Source organism: Nycticebus coucang, chromosome 11, assembly GCF_027406575.1.
Source record: "Nycticebus coucang isolate mNycCou1 chromosome 11, mNycCou1.pri, whole genome shotgun sequence".
NCBI classification, from domain to species: Eukaryota; Metazoa; Chordata; class Mammalia; order Primates; family Lorisidae; genus Nycticebus; species Nycticebus coucang.
In genome coordinates this window covers 12,267,067-12,286,713 of record NC_069790.1, presented here as the reverse complement: position 1 = coordinate 12,286,713, position 19,647 = coordinate 12,267,067, and the positions used below count along the sequence as shown (strand labels likewise).

Genomic DNA, 19,647 nt, shown 5'->3' with positions numbered 1-19,647 from the left:
AGGTATTCATCAGTTGAGAGGTCTTTGAGAATCCTGTCTTATCAGCATCGAAAACATTTTAAACACACCTTAAGACGGACTGACATCATTCATTCCAAGGAAAAAAGCCTTATCGTTTCAGTCCCAGAAAGCCCTTACATATTTCTTAATTCATGGAGAAGAAAAGAGAATGTGAGGACTCAATACTGCGTAATTCATCAGTCAGCGAACTTTCCTGGCATCAATGTGCACTGTCACCATTTCACTGAGACTGGAGTGCCACTGCCGCTGTCTCTTTGGTGTCTGGCTGCGCCAGCTGCGCAGAGCTGAGTACCAACAATGTCAAAGTGAGAAGCCCGCCGAGTGGCACAGAATCTATTCCCTGGTCCCTCAAGTGAGCCATGGGCAGTGGGAAGGCCCAGGAGAGAAAATGGACGGGTGGTCATCCCTGCCACTTCCCGAAGAACTTCAGAGACAGAAGGTGAACTGGTGGCACGCTGCGCACAAAGGGTATTAGCATTGCTGGAGTGGAAGCGGGCCCCGAAGGAAATCAGCCATTGCTTGTCTTTAGGGATCATTAAATTAATTTCTCCTACACTGTCAACTGCAATATCACACATGGCCTAGTCTTAAGGGACCACTTTGAAATTGACTTTACCTGTCTAGATCCCAGCTTAGGGTCTCAGTACCTCTCCTGAATTCTGTGTGAGTGAATTTTATACTGGTCTCAAAGGAAGATGTTTGAACTCTTTATAAGCATCTTACCAAGTTATCCTCTATTAAATTAAACTCACTTTGACCTGGGGATGTCTCCATACTTTTTTTTTTTTTTTTTGCAGTTTTTAGCCAGGGCTGGGTTTGAACCCCACCACCTCTGGTGTATGGGGCCGGCGCCCTACTCCTTTGAGCCACAGGTGCCGCCAGATGTCTCCATACTTTGAGTCCTTACATAATGAACTGCAACCTAACTTAGGGGTATAACGCATATTTGAGTCTCGGCCACTCAGAGCAGCTGAGCTTCAGTCAGTCACTGGTGTTTAAATAAGGCACATGCTGAGCTGTGTTCAAACTGTTTCTGTACTTCTCTCATTTTCTGTCCATAAATGCTGCCTGCCCACATTGCAGAACAGAGCTCCATGAACTTCTGTTTCTGAGGGCTGCCCCGTTCTCAGACCATTCTTTTCTTAATTAAACTGTCAAACTGTTAAATAATTAAACTGTTAAACAGGCCAGGCATGGTGGAGGCTGAGGCGGGTGGATTCCTTGAGCTCAGGAGTTAAGAGACTGGCCTGAACAAGATAGGCAGGAATTGTGACGGGTGCCTGTGGTCCCAGCTACTCAGGATGGTGAGGCAAGAGGATCTCTTGAGCCCAAGAGTTTCGAGGTTGCTTTGAGCTGTGATGACATGATGGCGCTCTCTTCAAGGCAACAGAGAGAGACTCTGTCTCCAGAAACAAAATAAAATGAACTTCATTGAATTTAATTTGTGTAAAGTTGTTAACATTCCAAAATTCTTAACTGTTTTAAAGCCTATTTTAACATACTTTCCCAACTATCATAGAATAAGTCATATGCTGTGTTAAATATCGTGTAGCTGGTGAATGTACTCCAACTCCAATGTGGAAAATCTGTAGTGCCTCAGTGTTAATGTTTTACTCTGCCAGGATTCAAGGAACCAGTGTGTATGGAATCACAGTAGAAATTAATTATACTCTAGAACTTAAGGAACTTGTAAAATTTAAAATTGAACTAAGCTAATCATCACCAATACCATCTTTAGGCTAAGCAAGTTATGTATCCCTTGAAGTTGTATTAAAATGCCCAACCAAAACAAGATATTGGGAGCAGGCTGGTAGTGTGGGAGGCGTTAAACAATCCCTTTACAATCAAGTGTTGTTGGTTAGAATCCAGGTTATCTCTCTTAACAACTGAAATTTTAAAGAAAACTTATTTTTCTCAGATTTTCAGATTCCCCATTTGTAAATTGAGGCTAATAATGCTTGTCTTGCAGAATTCGTTAGGATGCAAGATATTCCGTGAAGAGAAGCCAGCACAGTGAATGAAATAAAAAGCACTCAAAAGAGAACAGCCCTGAGCGAGACCCACACTGTCTAGAAGAGCAGGTCCATTCCCCAGTCAGTGCTCAAGTTCAGTGCTGCCTCTCAGAAAAGAGGGTGATAAGCCTGCCTTCCTGATAACACCTATCTAGGCTTTATCTCTCTCAGCACATTGAGGATGAGAAATGTTTCTTAGCCTATTCAGTGTATTAATTTGATTAACACTCATGACATTTGGCAAAATCACTTTCTTAAAAACTGTAATATTGTACATCAGCCACGCCACTGAGTTATTTTTTCAAACTTTCTTATTTTTGATAACTTTGAAGGTTGCTGAAATTGATGACATATTTCCAATGCTTACACTTTTATTTTAAAATTAGGCTTCAGAAGTCTCTAGAAACAGAGGAGCCTCTTTACTGGGCAGGCCAGGACACAGCCTAGTAGCTGCTATCCGGAGCCAACATCAACATGAGTCTTTGCCACTGGGTATGTATTGTCTGTCTTTGAATTCCTGGATACCCAATACTTAGTCATTTTTTTAAAATTGTGAATCCTTTAATACTCAAAATTCTGTGTTTTCGTTCTCTTTTGTGGTGTGGTTAATTCCCCACTCTCTGCTCCACCCTCTGCCCTTTGCCCCATTCTTCCTTCCCACCCACCTTTCTCTTCTCTTTTCTCCCCCAAGCCCTTCTGCGCCTTCTTTATTCCACTCTATGATTTGTTAACTCGGTCTAGAAGAACATGGTTTAAATGAAGCGGTGGATTTTATTGCTGCTGGATACAGTTTTTAATGTACACCTCTCTTTCCGTGTCCATATGGGGAAGTTTGCAGTCTTCGCTCCTAACCTCTTTCTAAAACATAAGCCTCTTGTATAGAGGAAAAGGAGGTTAGAGAATCTAGATGTATTTGGGCATCCGAATTATCACTACTAGAAAATCAGTACCTAGATTTCTTTGAATTCGTAAAGAATTTTTTACCATAACTATGGCGAAATGATCAAGGGAAGTTAGAAAGAAGAGAGAACTCTCTCAAGGGTGAGTTATTTTATCCTCCTTCACCTGTTCACACAGACACATGTTAACACCCAGTAAATTCCTGAAATATTAAGGGTGATTAACTTAGATCTGGTACACCTTTGGTTTGCTCTTTTGAAAATAGTAATGCTATTATGTCACACTTTTGAAAACCCTCACGAGCTTACATTTTTCTGATGAGTGTGCTACCTGGACTTGGAACTGCTACATTAATCCTGGTATCCAGCTCCCATTTTCCAGTCATCAGAGAGATTATCTCTGGACTGCAGACGCAACCACAACCCTGCGCTTCTCTCTGTTTCAGCATATAATGACAAGATTGTGGCATTTCTTCGCCAGCCAAACATTTTTGAAATGCTGCAAGAGCGTCAGCCAAGCTTGGCAAGAAACCACGCACTCAGGTAGGGCTCACCCCTCACCCCCGGACCTCTACGTCTTTCCATCTATGTTTCCTAAAGGAATGTTTCTTTCCATACAAAGAAAACAGATGCTTATAGTGCATTTGACACATGGGTTTAAATTATAACTTAAATCCTCAAAATAAGGGTTCGGGGGATACCAGTGGTAAATGACACAATCTGAGATAGTCATATTATCAGGTTACACATTATTTATTATGATGCTGAAATGATTTCCACTGATTAGAGGAAAACACTGAAAGGAAACAAGCAGCTTTCATTTAAAAATTACTTGTGTAAAACACCACATGAATTATTTTTCACTTTGAAATGTAGTTGTTTACTGATAAACCAATTATCAAGTGCCCATATCCAAAAGTAAACAAACAAGCAAAGTATTTCTAACACTTAAATCCTGGGATTCATAGGGTCATTTCTGAGGAATTGCCTCAGAAGCTCTGAATGACCTCATTTGGGAGAGATAGCCACCTACAGTGATAAAAAGAGAAAATGTCCCCTGAACTTAAATCCTGATTTCTCCCAAAATATTCAGACATCTCTCTCCTTCAGTTCACTATCCAGCATTTTAAAAGTTGGTGGTGAAGAGTGAACCCCCTTGGAGTTGAGTCCTTACTCCGGCACTCAGGAACTCTGGATGACACGTGATTCAGTCCCTTTGTCACCTCATCTCTGAAATGGGATCATAGGTGGGCACGGCCGAGATGCTCAAATGAGGATGTGTGTAAAGCATTAGGCAAAACAGGCAAACACCCTATCAACTAAAGGCTTTTAATGTTTCCCTTTCCGTAGGGTGCAGTCTTAAGTCTGGATGGCACCTGTCATATTCAGACCTCCTGAGGGAATCACTTGTACCCCCCAGTCATCTCTTTGCCATTCAAATCCTTCCCACCCCCACAGATGGACCATTCGCTGTTCTCTCCCTTCCCCATCCCCTCGCTGACCCCTCTTTTCCCTGTGTTTTTACTCTGTGGATCAGAGCCACCATCCTTCTCCCTTTCCTCCACCTCCACATGCAAGCCTCACCTCCTCGCCTTCTCTCTTCCAGCCGCCTTTTCTCTTCTCCCTGCCATGGCCCAAGCTTAGGAGCTCATCATTTCTCTCCTGGACTTGCCCAGGGCCTGCTGTCACCTCATCATGACCAGAGTTACCTTCTTACAGCACGGAGCAAATCATGTCCCTTCTGCCCTTTGAGAAAGCTCTGTGCCTTCCAACGTATACGAAATAGAGTCCAGAATTCTAAGTACAATGTCCCTTTCTCCAAAGTCTGGCCTGAACCTAACACTCCATCCTGTGCTGAGTTTTTCCCTGCCAGAGCTTCTGCCCTCACGGCACAGCCGGGAACTCCCCTGCCTTCCCCTCTCCTGGGATGGCTTCTCCGTGCAGGGCATTGAAGGCTCAGCTCAAATGCCAAATTTCAGTGATCAGGCAGCCTTTAATCTTTCTTTTGTCTAGCTTTAATAGCGTGCTTTTTGCACCTCTACAGCATTTTTAAAGCACCTTTTCTACCATTGACTGTGTTTCCCTATAACAATATCAGCTCTCGAAAGCAGGGCCTTTCTCTTCCCTAACTTCGTACCCAATCCGCCCCCTCAGAACCCGGTCCTCTGCTCCAAAGATAGGAAACACTAATTACTTTTAGAGTGAAGGAAAGGTCTTGTAGCGTTAAGTAATGGTCGCTTTCACTTATGCTCAGCTCTGAAGAATTACCTGCCCAGGTGGAATCACTGTGCCATTGCGGAAGCCAGTGCCATGTGGGTGGTTTATTCCTGGGCTGGTCTTTGACTCACAGTATGAGGGTATTTTCAAGGGATTTGCAGGGACTTGCATTACCCAAAGAGTTTCTGACACTGGCTGCTCTCAAACCTTCTTTGTGTTAATAACTCTACCACCAATAATTGAGCTCACTGCTTACTTTGGGGGATAGGGTGAGCTCACCAAAGGCACTAGAGTCCAACTGAAATCATTAGATAAGTTTTTATAACAAAAAGGAATCCCCTGTGTAAAAGAGAAGAATGTATTTCCAAAGGGAAGTAAATTGTTTTCAGCCCTACTGTGTAATAACAAAATCCAGGAAAACTTAAAGGTGTTGTTGCAGAGTGGAATTGTGCAATTATTTTCAAGAGCTGGGGGTACTTGAAATCAAGGGCATGTTGGAACTGGAAAAATCTTGGAAATTATCTTGTATAGAAACCAATAACCATTTGAAGATTAGGGGCTTCTTTGAAAATATGATGGAGCTTTTACAGACACTCCACTACATATTAAGATGAATCTCTGCATATGATTTCAAACAGTTAATGGTCCCTGAAGAAACTACGGGCCCCAACTTGACAACCCAAATATCCGATGAAAAACAGAAGTCCCACAGTGACTATCAGAAACTGACTGTAAGGCCATGGACTTGAAAAGGCAGAAAGATAAGAGTAAGAACTTGCTCTTATGGAGTTCAGCAGAGGAGAACCAGGAAGCCAGGCATTGCTGTCTGTGACTGGGCCTTGAGCTGCCCCCTGGGTGTGGTGTGAGAATGAATTAGATCCACTTTAAAGATCTGAGCATTAAAAAGAAAACCCATCTCTCTAGAAGGACCTTGTCTAGAAGAAGAACTTGCTGGTTCCTCTGTAGTCCCCAAATGCAGACTGCATCCCTGTTCAGCCATAGGGACCCATGGATTCTCTGTCTTGGGTTCACAAAGCCAGTTGCTGGCTGGGGTAGAGTTCTCAGAAGACTGTCTAGAAGACGGCATGCCGTGACTCGTAAAGAAGCCACATGCGGAGAAGGAAATGGAGCCACAACACCCAAACCTTAATGGCATTGGTTATCTTTAAGGGGCGGACAGTGCTCCTGATTCATGCACCCTCTCCTCCTTCTGGTACTTTCATTGTGCAACTCTTCTGAAGCAGGTTTGTCCTAGGAGCAAGCAAAACAATCCTAGGCCCTACTGTCATGGGATTTGCAGTCTATTGATGGAGACAGACAAGCTTTGGCTTTATTTTTTTAAGCCAAATATATAACTACGTGATGTAAGTGTCATGAAGGTCATGGGCAGAATTCAGTGGCAGTGAGTAACATACTTGTATAGAGGAAGAGGATTTACATCCTAAACGAAAGATGGGACAGGCTTGGCCAGGGAGGTGGCAGTTCAGCTAGAACCTTAAGGATGACAAGGAGTTGTCTCTGACATGGGACATAGGGAGAGAGTGTACAAAGGCCCCAAGGCAGGAAGAGCTTGATGTAGGTGAAGAACCAGGGGAAGCCAGTGTGGCTCAGGGATAGATCAGGAGGGGTAGAGAGGGAGAGGGAGGCCCTACCAGCCATAGGAAGGAGCTGGGATTTTATTTGAAGTGCAATTTTAGGCTCAGCACCCGAAGCACAGTGGTTATGGCACCAGCCACATACACTAAAGGGTGGCGGGTTCGAACGTGGCCCGGGCCAGCTAAACAACAACAACAACCGCAATAAGAAATAGCCGGGCATTTTGGCAGAGGCTGAGGCAGAAGAAGCTCTTAAGCCCTAGAGTTTGAGGTTGCTGTGAGCCGTGATGCGACCGTACTCTACTGAGGGCAACATAGTGAGACTCTGTCTCAAAAAAAAGGAAATGAAGTACAATTTTATTTGAGAATTGACTAAAGAGTTTTTAGCAGGAAAGAAATATGATGGCATCTGTGTTTTTAACGACCTCTTGGGCTGCTCAGTGGAGGATAGGCAGGCTAGGGGAGGGGCACGAGGTGGAGCAGGGCGCCGTGTAAGAGACTGCTGTATTCATCTACTCGAGAGGTGATGGTTGTGCAGACGAAGGGAGGGAGTAGAGAAGAAGGAGCAGCCTGGGGTGACTCTGTGGATGCAGGAACAGCAGAAGTTGATGACAGCTTGACTATGGGAGGCCTTTGAGGCCACAGTGAAGGTCTCCAGATGTCATGGAGGCAGGTGACTCTACTGTCCTGAGGACTAAGGAAGGTTTGCACTGGAGTTTTCCTGATGGCCAAGGAGAGGTGGTGTCCCCACCTCAGATATCTTACCCGGTTCTCAGTGTCCTCGGAATGAATTTTTAGGGGCACTTGGAGTCTGGGTCTGCATGAGATGTTCACAAACGTGACAAAGGGCATCATGTCTGATGAGAACCACTAAAATGTCTGAAAACTGTTCATGGCATTCAGACACATGGACGTGCATGGGATGATGACAAAACCACTGCCCTGGATGCTGCTTTCGGTGACTGGGGACAGCACGTTGCTGCCCTCATGGAGTTGGCCCTCCCTGCACTTCTGTCCCCTCAAGGGCCTTGGGAATTAAGGTGATCCCCAGAGTGAGCTGTCCTTTTCTCCTCCAAGCAGGGATACCAGGGGTTTAACCAGACGTGGATCCCTTGGGGCAGCAGAATAAGCTGCCCCCTGGGGACATTATCATTGGGAGAGCCTATAAATATGAGAGTTGCTCTTGAGGCTGAAGACAGCAAATTAGAGGAGCAGGTCCCAGAGCATCTTCCAAACAAGAGGGCTGGGAGGGGCATCGGGATTGGAGAAGAAAGTACAGGGCCAGGGGTCAAGGACACAGGCAAGGGAGCAGCAGTGGTATGGGGAGGCAAGTGTTTGCTCTGCAGGCTGAGCTCCCACCTGCTCCCTTTTCTATCTTTAGTCAGCGGAGCCACCGAGGATATGGACACACACACACACACACACACACACGTTTTGGGAATGGCATTTACCACAGTGATACTCTACCTACACTGAGAATTTGGATCATGATGCTTTTCCCCGTTTAATCTCTTTCTATGTATATTTGCAGGGGCTAAAAAGCTTCCTTTGCCTTTTTAAAAACTCCCCACAACTCATTTGGAAAGCATTCTTGGAAAAATAAGGTCAAGTTGATTCTGTTTTTGCCTGACAATATATAGGGTATGACAAAGATTTGGATTCACACTCATAGAATCATAGAAAGGAAAAAGTTGTTTTCTACACTATTTTTGAAAATAGATTTTTTAAAAAATTATCCCTATATTATCTCAAAATAAAAATCTTAACCAAAAAGTTCAGTTTTTTTTTTTTTTTTAAATCAGTTCCGAAGTTTTTCTACATTTCGGCTGCATCTCTTCAATAAAGGCCAAAAATGTAACTCCACTGAAGCTCACACACACACGGGAAAGATTCCTGGGTATGGCGTTTGCAATCTTTGAATCATGTCAGGCAATCACATTGCAAAGTTAATTTTGTCAAAACCGATATCCATAAACAAATGGAAATAATTTGCCAAGTTGGAAGTTGTGGGAAAGGGTCAGAATAGGCAAGTTATAGCTAACAGAGACAGGATTGGCACCTGTGCTCTGGCTGACTGGAGACTCTTGCCTGGTTCTGGAAGTCAGGCCCGCTCTGTGCTCAGTGTGGCATTGTTATAAACTTCCCATCAGCCGCAAGATTTCTCAAGAGACTTTCCACGTGCTCTTTCCTCCTGTGGCTTCAAATACACCAGGAGATCGAAACAGTGTTGCAGGAGCTCTCTGTGCCCAGCTCCACTCCTGACTATCTCAGCTGTCTGAGGACCCAGCTGTGTCTCCCGTAGATGCTCCTGGGGCCCTGCATTGCAGACTTGGAATACTGCAAAATACACTGGATGAGAGGACCCAGCTATTCAGCCACCTTAGGAGAGAAAGGAGAGCAAAGAAAAATTCCTTAGCTCGTGTGTTGGTGTGTGATTTTTATTTTCTTTCCCACATGATTCTAGGGAGAAAATCCATTACATTCGGACTGAGGGTAATCACGGACTTGAAAAGTTGTCCTGTGATGCAGATCTGGTCATTTTGCTGAGGTAAGGGGCTGGGCCCGGAGCAATTCTGGAAAAGCTTCCCAGGGCACTTCTCCCCCACAACAGCCACCCTGAACCACTCACCATTTGTTCTGGCACAGCCACTCACCATTTGTTCAGGCACAGCCTGAACCACTCACCATTTGTTCTAGAGGATTCCAGTGTCTGTGACTGAAGTGAGGCTCCCACCCTCATACCTGCTGTCACTATCTTTGGGTTTACAACCAAAGAAGTAAGAACAGCATAAAATACTTGGTGGAGACTCTGCTGTAGGATGAAACAGGGCTTTAAAAAAAGAAAGAAAGAAAGAAAGAAAAACACCGAGGCGCTACACAGTGACCCCCAGCTGTATTCCGAACACTTTGGAGCCCAAGGTGGGAGGATCACTGGACTCCAGGAGTTTGAGAACAGCCTGGGCAGCATAGTGAGACCCCATCTCTACAAAAATTGTAAAACTTAGCCAGGTGTGGTGCCATGCACCCATAGTCCCAGCTACTCAGGAGTCTGAGGCAGAAGGATCACCTGGGACTAGGAGTTTGAGATTGCAATGAGATATGATGATGCCATGGCACTCTAGCCTGGGCAACAGAGGGAGGCCCTGTCTCAAAAAAGGAAATAACTAGAATTTGCAAGCAGAATATACCTGTGTTTTTCGTGATATATTGACATCTGATTGCCTCTATTCCTTTGTAAGAGCTATTACTGCCATCACTCCAATTTGTGAAGACTTTGGTGGGGGACAGAGAACTAACTTTTTCTTTTTCATTTCCAGTCTCTTTGAAGAAGAGATCATGTCGTACGTCCCCCTGCAGGCTGCCTTCCACCCCGGGTACAGCTTCTCTCCCCGCTGTTCGCCCTGCTCCTCACCTCAGAACTCCCCAGGTAACTTCCCACAGCGCCTCACAGTGGCAGTGGGTGAAGGGTGCGGGCTGTGTCCCCACCCTCAGCCCTCGCTGTTCCCTGACCGCCAGTGCTTTCTCAGTGACAGGTCACACACCACTGCCAGTCTGTTGTGAGGCCCTCAAGCTAGAAGAAAGCTTACATTTTCTAATGGTTAAAAAAAAATTTTTTTTTAAACAGTATTTCATGACTCAAGAAAACTATATAAAATTCAAATTTCAGTGTCTGCGGAACCCAGCCAAGCCCGTTCATTTGTACTTTCCGTGGCAGCTTTCACAACAGCAGACATGTGAATAGCAACTGAAACCATGTGGCCTGCAAAGCTAAAATATCGACTATCCGGTCCTTTATAGAAAACGTTCACCATCTTTGCTCTAAATTGCTAACGCATGCCATAGGCGCTCTCCAAGTATTTCCAGAAAAAGCACTCCCTCTGAAACGTGCTGCTTTTGACTCAGAATTCGACTGCATGCCAATTTTGGCAACTTGTTTACTAGGGACCACTGTTAAATCTCCACAAAGATCCCAAAGAATTTTCTTACAAAATCTGAAATCATCCCATGTTTTCCTTCTGTATAAGAATGAATTGATGCTACAAAAACTCTGTAAGTATTTCCCATTCCAAATGAGGGAATATATGGAACTCTTTAATGGAGAAAAAAAACATTTTTTTTTTTTTTGATTCATCAAGATGATGAGCTTAGGTCAAATCCACACCAGCAAACTGGATCCAGACCCTGAAGAATTTTCCCCGTTTTATTTGACTTGCATTAGCACCTCATCACATGATTTCACTTTAAAAGTGGAAGAGGTTAGTTTGGAAAAACCTGGGAACTTCCTATCTCACGACCTCTTAGGGTCAGGATCCAGGCTTGGCTTTTGAAGCCAGTAGGGAAATGCAGAAGAGAACTAGACTTAGCAATATGCTCTGGCTCAGAGCGGGTATCTGGCTCAGAGTGAGTTACCATTCGGTACTGCCCTCGTCTCCACATCTAGAATGTCGTTTCGTGTGGTTCTTCCAAATTGTGTCATTCTAACCATCCCTAAGAGGTAGTTTTGCTAGTATCTCCTTGTTGTCACTGCCTTGTCACACGCGTACCAACAGCACTGTTAAGGAAAGGCACGAGGCTTGCCTCCTCTGACACCGAACACAAATGAGAACCCATTATCTACGAAAAAGATAAGCAGGAGCTGGATTCAAGCCAACAACAGTACAATCAAACATTTTCAGCCTTCACGGTGGGACCTGCTTTGGGGGCGTGAAGCCTTCCGTGGGGGGGGAGCTGTTGGTCGGCACGACCTTCAGCCGTGTTGTTGAAGAGGCCATCCCAGACTCACCATGTGCCTGTGCTCGGGTGCACAGCCTTTGGTAGAAGAGCATGATTATAACATCGTTATATGAGAAAGAGATGATACTGCAAACAGGAAAAAAAAATAAGAGAGAATAGAGAGCTCTTTGCTAAATGAAAATTATGCAGAGAGCTTTTCTGAAAGGAATCAACTTTCTTCAGAGGCACATTACTAATGCCAGGAATCTAGTTACCCAACTCATTTTGTCAAAGCACTTACTTCTTTATTCTCCGGCTTTGACCACAGAAGTCTTCGATTATGCCATTCAAATATTTTGATTTTTAAATTTTAGAATTCCCATTATCCTATGCTTTTGTGAAATCTACCTGCATGCTCTAGAGAGAGTGAATCGTACAAGTTTATGCCAAAGTGCTTTGTAAAGCATAAATTATTTTTTTTAATGTACAGCAGTGACCATGGAGATAGTGATGGCACCAACAACAATGAAAGTCATAATACTATAAAATATACTGCAGTCTGCTGGACAGAAAATAATATGTGCATTTACAGACTTGTATTCCAACATTCTCTCATTCTCAAAGCTGGTGGCACCTGTCTCATAGTCTTCCACTCCTTCCAAGCAGTTCCTTCCATCATCCTGGATGACTTTCACATCCCAAGGACACCCATTCACCAGTTTGCTGGCCTCCCTGCATCTGGGTTTCCTTGTCTGCAGTGACCTTCTCCCTGCCTCAACCCTATTCCATGCCACTCTGTCATCTCCAAAATCGCTAATTCCAGCGTCCTCTTCCCTTCCAACGTGCTCGCTCAACTCCTCTCCCTGCTACCACCCCTTGGCCTCCTCAGGGCCTTCCGCTCAAGGACTCCTATCCTTTCCTTTCTAACATCTGCACCCACCCAGCAGAGATTCTGTGGTTCACCGTGTCAGTGACATCCTCGCCCAGGCCCCAGGCTGCCCTGCTGCTCTACGTCCTATTTGCACTTCTGGCAGAACTTTTACCCTTAGATAAACCTTCCTAGCGGCTTCCTCCACATCTCCAGCCAGGCACTCGGGCAAATTCACTTGACGGGCAGATTATTTCTTATAAATGAATCGTCTCTCCCTTCACACGAACCCTGAACACCAAAAGAAAATTCTAGTACATTTCTTTGGTCTTCTCTACTATGATTTCCAAGGTTCCCCTCAAACTTCCAGCCCCCACCCCGTTGTCTCTCCTGGCAAGTGACATCTTATTAAACTTCACAGAGGGAGTTGAAGACATCCAGCAGAAATTCCCTCAAACACCTACCATCAAGCCTGCAAAGCTTCCCAGCCTGTACACCTCGTCTTCCCCTTCCCACCTATGCATGATAGGAGGTGTCTTTGCTAAGTCTGCCATGACCTCGGGTCACCCAATCCACTGGGTAACTCTCAGCCCTCCTGTTCCTTCAGCAGACGTAGCATCATGACTGTCCTCCCCCACGTTGCCTCTTCTCTTAGCTTCTGGGACCCCACTCTAGGCATCTCATCTACTTCCCCACCACAGCTACAGCCTTATCCTCCTCTTTCTACCATCCTTGAGGTGCAATCCCAACTTTTTTCTCTTCTTCCTCAAACTCTCTCTCTCCAATCAAACAATCGAAGGTAGCACCATCAAAAGACCAAGCTTTTGATCTTCCCCCAAAAAATGGCTTCCCACAATCAGCAAGCATGTCCTGTAAAATCCAAGAACTGGATTCCTTCCTTCATGAGTAGCAAGGATGACTTTACTCAACTTGTAGTTATATACTCATTTCTGTGAGTTTACTGCTTTCAGTGTTCTCTAGATTCTAAGCTCAATACTTGGACTATACTAAGTAATTACTAAATAGTTACTGAATGGGCAAGTGTGACTCTGGCCATCTGTGAAATTTGAATAAGGATGTTACTCCTCCTCCATTCTTCGTTTTATTAAATGTGCTTCAAGATAGTAAAGCATTTACAAAGCGTTCTAAATGATGCAAAAGCTGTCCTCTATATAGAGGTAATGAATGATTATAATTATTGTAAGCTTTACTTGTAGTATGCAATTCCTAAATGCTCTGAGCCCTTGTGTATGGATATGTTTATTTTAGCTTCAATATCTATATTGAAGCATGACAAACACATGTATTACAGACTTCTTATAGCAACTTATAAGAAAAGCTTAATCTGGGCGGTGCCTGTGGCTCAAGGAGTAGGACGCCGGCCCCATATACTGGAAGTGGTGGGTTCAAACCCAGCCCCAGCCAAAAAAAACTGAAAAAAAAAAAAAGGAAAGCTTAATCTAGTTCAATTCATGCTAATTATTTTAGATTATCTAAGTAAAATTAAGCCAAGAAAAATGCTCATCAAGGTACTTTTAGAAGAAATACAACCCGACATAATTGGAGTAGATGTAAACATTTATTCCCTTTAGAATCCATTTTTCTCTTTAGCATATTATTTCCAGATATTATGAAAGTAACTGAGAGAGTGATGGAAATCAAAGGAAACCTCTTGAAGACAACAAAAATATGAAGATGCAAGGACACGTCTCTGGTTCGGTCTGTCATTCTACCTGTTTATCCTTCAGTAGGAAGTGGTGACCATCAGGCCCCTGTGCTCTCTCTGCAGGTTTACAGAGAGCCAGTGCCAGAGCCCCTTCACCCTACCGGAGAGACTTTGAGGCCAAGCTCCGCAATTTCTACAGAAAACTGGAAGCCAAAGGATTTGGTCAGGGTCCAGGGAAAATTAAGTGAGTGCTGCAGTGCTTGGCACTGAATTCAGATGGTAGATTTTCTATCCCTTCTTCCCCGATAACTTTGTTTAAAATAAAAAGAATGCTTTTCTTGAGATTGAATACCCTGGTATGGTAGCAGTTATGGTCTAAAGGGGAGGAAGAAAGAAGTTAGTAAGCTGGAAGGAAAGGAGAAAGGAAGTTAAGAAATTGGGAGGGGGAAGGAAGGGAAAGGAAGAGAGGGGGGAAGAAGAAAGATAAAGAAAAGTAGGTTTTAGACAAAAACCTACTTTTTTTGAAGCATATAGAAAGTCAGTGGTAGACTTATTCTCAGAAAACAAAGAAATCTTAAACTAAATCAAAACTCTCATATTTCCCTTTCCTTATTCTTAGGGGATATTTTTCATCATCAATCAAATTCATGGACTCTTTGTAACTTTGTAATTGAAGTCTATGTAAAATGTTTATTTTTTTCCCCACTTTTTTTTATCTTGAAAGGCCAAGCCCAAACTCAGGAATCCAACTTGAGACATCCTATGAGTTGATCAAAAAAGCATCTTAAAAGTAGTCCAGTATGATGGAATGTATGATAAGTGTACGTGTTTTCCTTTGTGTCCCAAATGTTTTGAAAAGAGTGTTAAGAAAGTCCCTTGCTGAACTGGCAGAACCTTTCCTGTCTGCTGGGGAGGCTGGGGAGTGAGGCCCCACCGCTGCAGGCACAGGCCCGTGGAGCCCAGTCCTGCATCCTGACCTCAGGGTCGCTGCTTACCACCCCTTCTCCTTCTCAGGCTCATTATTCGTCGGGATCACTTGTTGGAGGGAACCTTCAACCAGGTGATGGCCTATTCCCGGAAAGAGCTCCAGAGAAACAAGCTCTACGTCACCTTTGTCGGAGAGGAGGGGTGAGGCACCAGGAGTTGTATGCAGATGCCTGAGTGTGGGTAGACCAGAAGCCCAGGATTGGGGTGATGTTTCAAAGCATGTTCAAAGCATAAACCAAAAATACAATCCTGGGGTACCAGATCTTTACATTTTAGGCGGTGTGTCCTGACCAGCTCATCAAAAAAACTCTTTCTTCTAAAGTGCACATATACAACTGCACGCCAAGCTTTCCATATAATCTCAGTGGAAAATCACCTCAACCATGGAGGGCAAGCCCATCTAGGAGGGCGTATTGGAATAAACTTGGAAGCCTTTTCAGTTCAGTTCACCCACTTATACACACGCACACAAGCATGCACACGTGTGCTGTTGCAGGAAACCCTTTCATGCTTCCCACAACAAAGTCCTTCTTTTTAGTAGGCCAGCTGTGTGTTTTGGCTCATAGCTGTTCGGTGATCAAAAGAAAAGGTTAAGAAAACTGCTGTAAGACTTCATTTGTGGACATCTGGTTAAGACACATCTCCAAGCCAATCACTGCGTCCCCATTTCCTAAAGCAAACTGATACTTCTGTTAGAATCCACACCAAAGAGCAGAGGCAGATCTCTGCTTTCCCCAGGACCCGACTCCTAGCGGGCATGCTAGAATTGGGTAAGAAGCTGGTTCCCCCACCTGTGAGCAGAGACTGACCTCCTGGACCTCTGCTTCCTTTGCAGCCTGGACTACAGCGGCCCTTCCCGAGAATTCTTCTTCCTTTTGTCTCAGGAGCTCTTCAACCCTTACTACGGACTCTTTGAGTACTCAGCAAATGATACTTACACTGTGCAGATCAGCCCCATGTCTGCCTTTGTAGAAAACCATCTTGAATGGTAAGATATGTCATTTTCACTTTTCTTATGTTTGCAAGTTCTGCTCTTTCTCAGTCAGAAATCAGCAACATTTCTCAAAAAACTACCTTGTTTAGAGCAGGGACCAGGTATTCTGAGGGTGATGAGAGAGAACAGAGAACTCCAGAAGGAAGACTGAGATCGTCTTCACCCAGAACACCAGGCACATTACTAAAGACACTGGTGATAAATCCACGCAAATTGACGTAGAATAGAATGCCCACTGAGACAACACCAAGATGAGTAGACACAGGCCGATAATGTTGATAATGTTACTAGAATCACAAAGGCCCCCAGCAGAGGCAGCTTCTGGGAGGCGTTCAGGGGCTTGGAATTCTTTGACCTTGCACCAATGGTGTTAGTTCCATGGACACTGGCTTCTGCATCTTACTCTAAAACAAAGTTGTTTAGTCAGATGATCTCAAGCATTCTTCTAACTCGACAATCCAATGTTTCTCTGGTTGTCTGGTATTGGGCCATTCTATTACCACTTACTAATATGCCTAAGAAGACAGGTATCGGTCAACTATGTACCTCAGATGTAGATACTAGAAATCTCCAGACAGCTGCATGGGACTCCAGGATGTGTGCACATTCCGCTGCATCACCACCACGCCTGATATGACGGTTACCCCTGCTCTGACTGTAATATGCTGCTGAGAGGGAAATGAAGCCTGAGCCGGCTGACAGGGGTTCTTCTCTGACATGGCTTATCTGAGCTTCTGTGGCAGGGAGTGCTGGGGCCAGGGCGAGGCCTGCTGGGCTTATAGCACGGGTCTCAATAGTCTGGTCTGCTGAGGGCCTCAGCTGTTGCCCGTGCGCTCCCTCCCTTCAAACACTCTCAGCTCTGAAGTTCTTGAGTTGAGGCACAGCGTGTGCACATCAAGTGCTGGGAACGAGATGAAACAGAACTTGCCCTCTGTTGCTCTGCTCCCTGCAATTTACTGGTAAGTGGATGAGGAAGCCTGTCAGGCAGAAACACACAGGCAGGGGCCAGGCGGAGTGGGCAAGGCCTCAGGGAAAGGCCTATGACCCTGAGAGTTGAGCACTCCCTGAGCTCAAGTTCAGGCAGGCTCCATCCGGCAGTAGAAAGCTCTGTTTCCTATAACACGCTGGTGTCCAGGCTGCAGGTGATGTAATCCCTTAGTTCTCTCTCACTTTGTGAGGAAGAAATTGAAGATAGTGGCTTGGAGGTCATGAGTTGGAATCAACAATCAGTAAACATGGATATTATATGGGACGGTGCTAGGTGTTATGGGGAATCCCTTCAGCAATTTCACAGTTATAAATGAAGCACAGACCCCTTGCTGGGAGGACACAGCAATGAGATGAGCAAGGCCTCGTCCCTCGAGGAGCAGTCGTGGGAGGAACATATGAGTAAACCAAGCATCACGGTACAATCACACGTGCACATGTTGCCCTGAGACACACAGATAAATCTGGGACCATGTTCAACCCCAAGAGGAAGATGTCTCACCCTGCCCAAGGTGGGGGCCGAGGAGCGGGGAGGGAAGCCCGTGAGTCCTGCATAAAGGATGGTGGCAGAAGGTCACTGGGGACAAGCACCGTGGTGAGGTGAATGGGACTCAGTGTTCTGAAGGAAACAGTAGAGTCAGAGTGTCACAATGTGGCATGGAATAAAGCCCCCAGAGAAGGCTGATGGACGCACAGAGATGCTGGCTGACCACATGTTGCTGGCCAGCCTGCTGAGAGGTCCTTGGTCACTTTCCACCATGGAGGTGCCTCGCCAGCTGCCCACCCTTCTCTCGACCCAGCTTTGCTACCTTCTGCTTGTCTCTGTACCCAGGGCTGAAGAAGGTCTGAGATGAGTCAGCCAGACCTTACTACAGTGAGGAAGGAGACCCTGGGATGGGGGATGTAAGGATTGTCAGAGTTCCCTGAGCGGACCCCGGATGAGGGCTCAGAAGTACCTGCCCTGGAAGTGCCAGTTATGTGCTATGTCCTTCGCTTGAAGACTCTGCCCCACATGAAAACGCGCTGGCTTTCATCTGCTGGTGTTCCCCTCGTGCTGAGGATATTCGCTTGCCTCCCGGAAGCAAAATCGCAAGTGGCTGCCTGAACAACTCACAGTCCAGACCGAGATTTCCTTCCAATGCCACTGTCGGAGGCCATGTTGTCGTGAAGCAGGCAGGAGACCTCTCTGGATTTAAGGCTGCACTTCGCAACACCTTAGTCCGTGGAGTCCACAGCCTGGGGTGCAGAACGAGGCCCCACACCTCCCCCGGGCCAGGTTTCAGATTGTATCGTGAACCTGCATGTGGAGTCACACTGTTATCAGTGCCTGAGGATTCCTGAGAGCAGGGACTGGTTTCTTTGCACATTCAGAGCCAGGGCTGAGTGAAGTTATGCCGCCGGGCAGAGTCTAGCTTTGAGCAGGAAGCCCTGTTGGGCTTTAGGAAGTCTTTTTTTTTTTTTTTTAATTTTTTTTATTAAATCATAACTGTATACAATGATATGATTATGGGGCATCATACACTCACTTCATAAACCAAGTAACTACAGTTATTCCTTTTGTTTATTTTCCTAACATACGTCTCCCTTGCACCATGTGGCAAATGGTTTACAAATAAAACATACAGGTGTCACCTTCCCTGCGCCCTGAGTGCTCTTTAAGCTCTTTAAGCTCTCTGGCCGGCATCTGAGCAGTGGGCATCTTGGAGGGCCCAGACCTGGATGAAGTGACTCTACACAGAACGCCAGCAGGGAGTGGGTGTGGCGGCACCAGCCTGAAGACCAGCGGCTGCAGGCGGGAGGACACTGAGGAGCCCAGGATCCTGGGTTCTCAAGTCTGACTGCCCAAGCTGCCACGAGCTGCCTTGTACCACCAGCCGCGTGAGCGCCGCTCGTCCCAGATCGCTGGGCCAGGCCCTCCTCCCTTCCTTGCTCCAAGCCATCCCTCACGGATTCACGGGGGCTGTGAGCGAAAGGGCTGCCATCATAACCTGGACGTCACTCACAGGAAACAGAGAGGCCAAAGGAGGGCAGGCCTTTTCATGGGCATAGCCCTGACTTTGTAAAGCTGGGGAGATTGTCCCCTGACACGGGACAAGCCAGGGCAAGATGCAGCCTGGAGAAAGGAGGGCAGTGTATCCGTGGACACCCCTCCCCACCCACCGCTCTTCATTCTGGAAACAGAAATAAACACGACCACAGACCAGAAATAAACACAGCAGAGACAGAACAGCTTCAGAGGATTAAACATCACTCGGCTGTGGCCAGCGCAGGCTTCTCTGCACTGGTCCTTTTTATCTAGTTTTTTGTTTTTCTGGTTCTTTATCCTTCGCTGGCCTTCTGTGTCCCATGCTCTTGTTTGTTTTGTCTGACTCCCCTCTAGAAGATAAGCTCTGTGGGAGCAGACATGGCTCTGTCTTATTTTGCTCCAGCACAAAGCCTGACGCTTCAAGGTGTTCAGAGCAACTTCTCACTGACTGATACTCACAAATGAGTATCATCCCACAAGTCACGCCAGCCTCTTCCCTGTTCCAGGGCTGCTAACATAAATACAGAGCTCCTTCGTACATGTGCAACTGATTGCTCACAGTTTACACTTTTCTTTACTGTCTGGGGTTCTAAAGCCTCTGCAGTGTCAGTGACTTAAATGCACACAAACCTTATAAGCTCTACACTGATGTTACTGAGGGA

General features: G+C 45.5%; 1 protein-coding gene across 6 annotated transcripts in view; it reads left to right on the top strand.

Moving 5' to 3' along the window:
- Positions 1–19,647, top strand: part of HECW1 (HECT, C2 and WW domain containing E3 ubiquitin protein ligase 1) — a 458,920-nt gene that overhangs the window by 381,688 nt on the left and 57,585 nt on the right. For all 6 annotated transcript variants that reach the window (XM_053608465.1, XM_053608463.1, XM_053608468.1 and 3 more), the window contains 7 exons: positions 2,420–2,525; positions 3,379–3,475; positions 9,209–9,292; positions 10,062–10,171; positions 14,115–14,235; positions 15,006–15,119; positions 15,814–15,966. In XM_053608465.1, the coding sequence (XP_053464440.1) occupies positions 2,420–2,525; positions 3,379–3,475; positions 9,209–9,292; positions 10,062–10,171; positions 14,115–14,235; positions 15,006–15,119; positions 15,814–15,966 (785 nt within the window). The remainder of the gene's footprint in view (positions 1–2,419; positions 2,526–3,378; positions 3,476–9,208; positions 9,293–10,061; positions 10,172–14,114; positions 14,236–15,005; positions 15,120–15,813; positions 15,967–19,647) is intronic.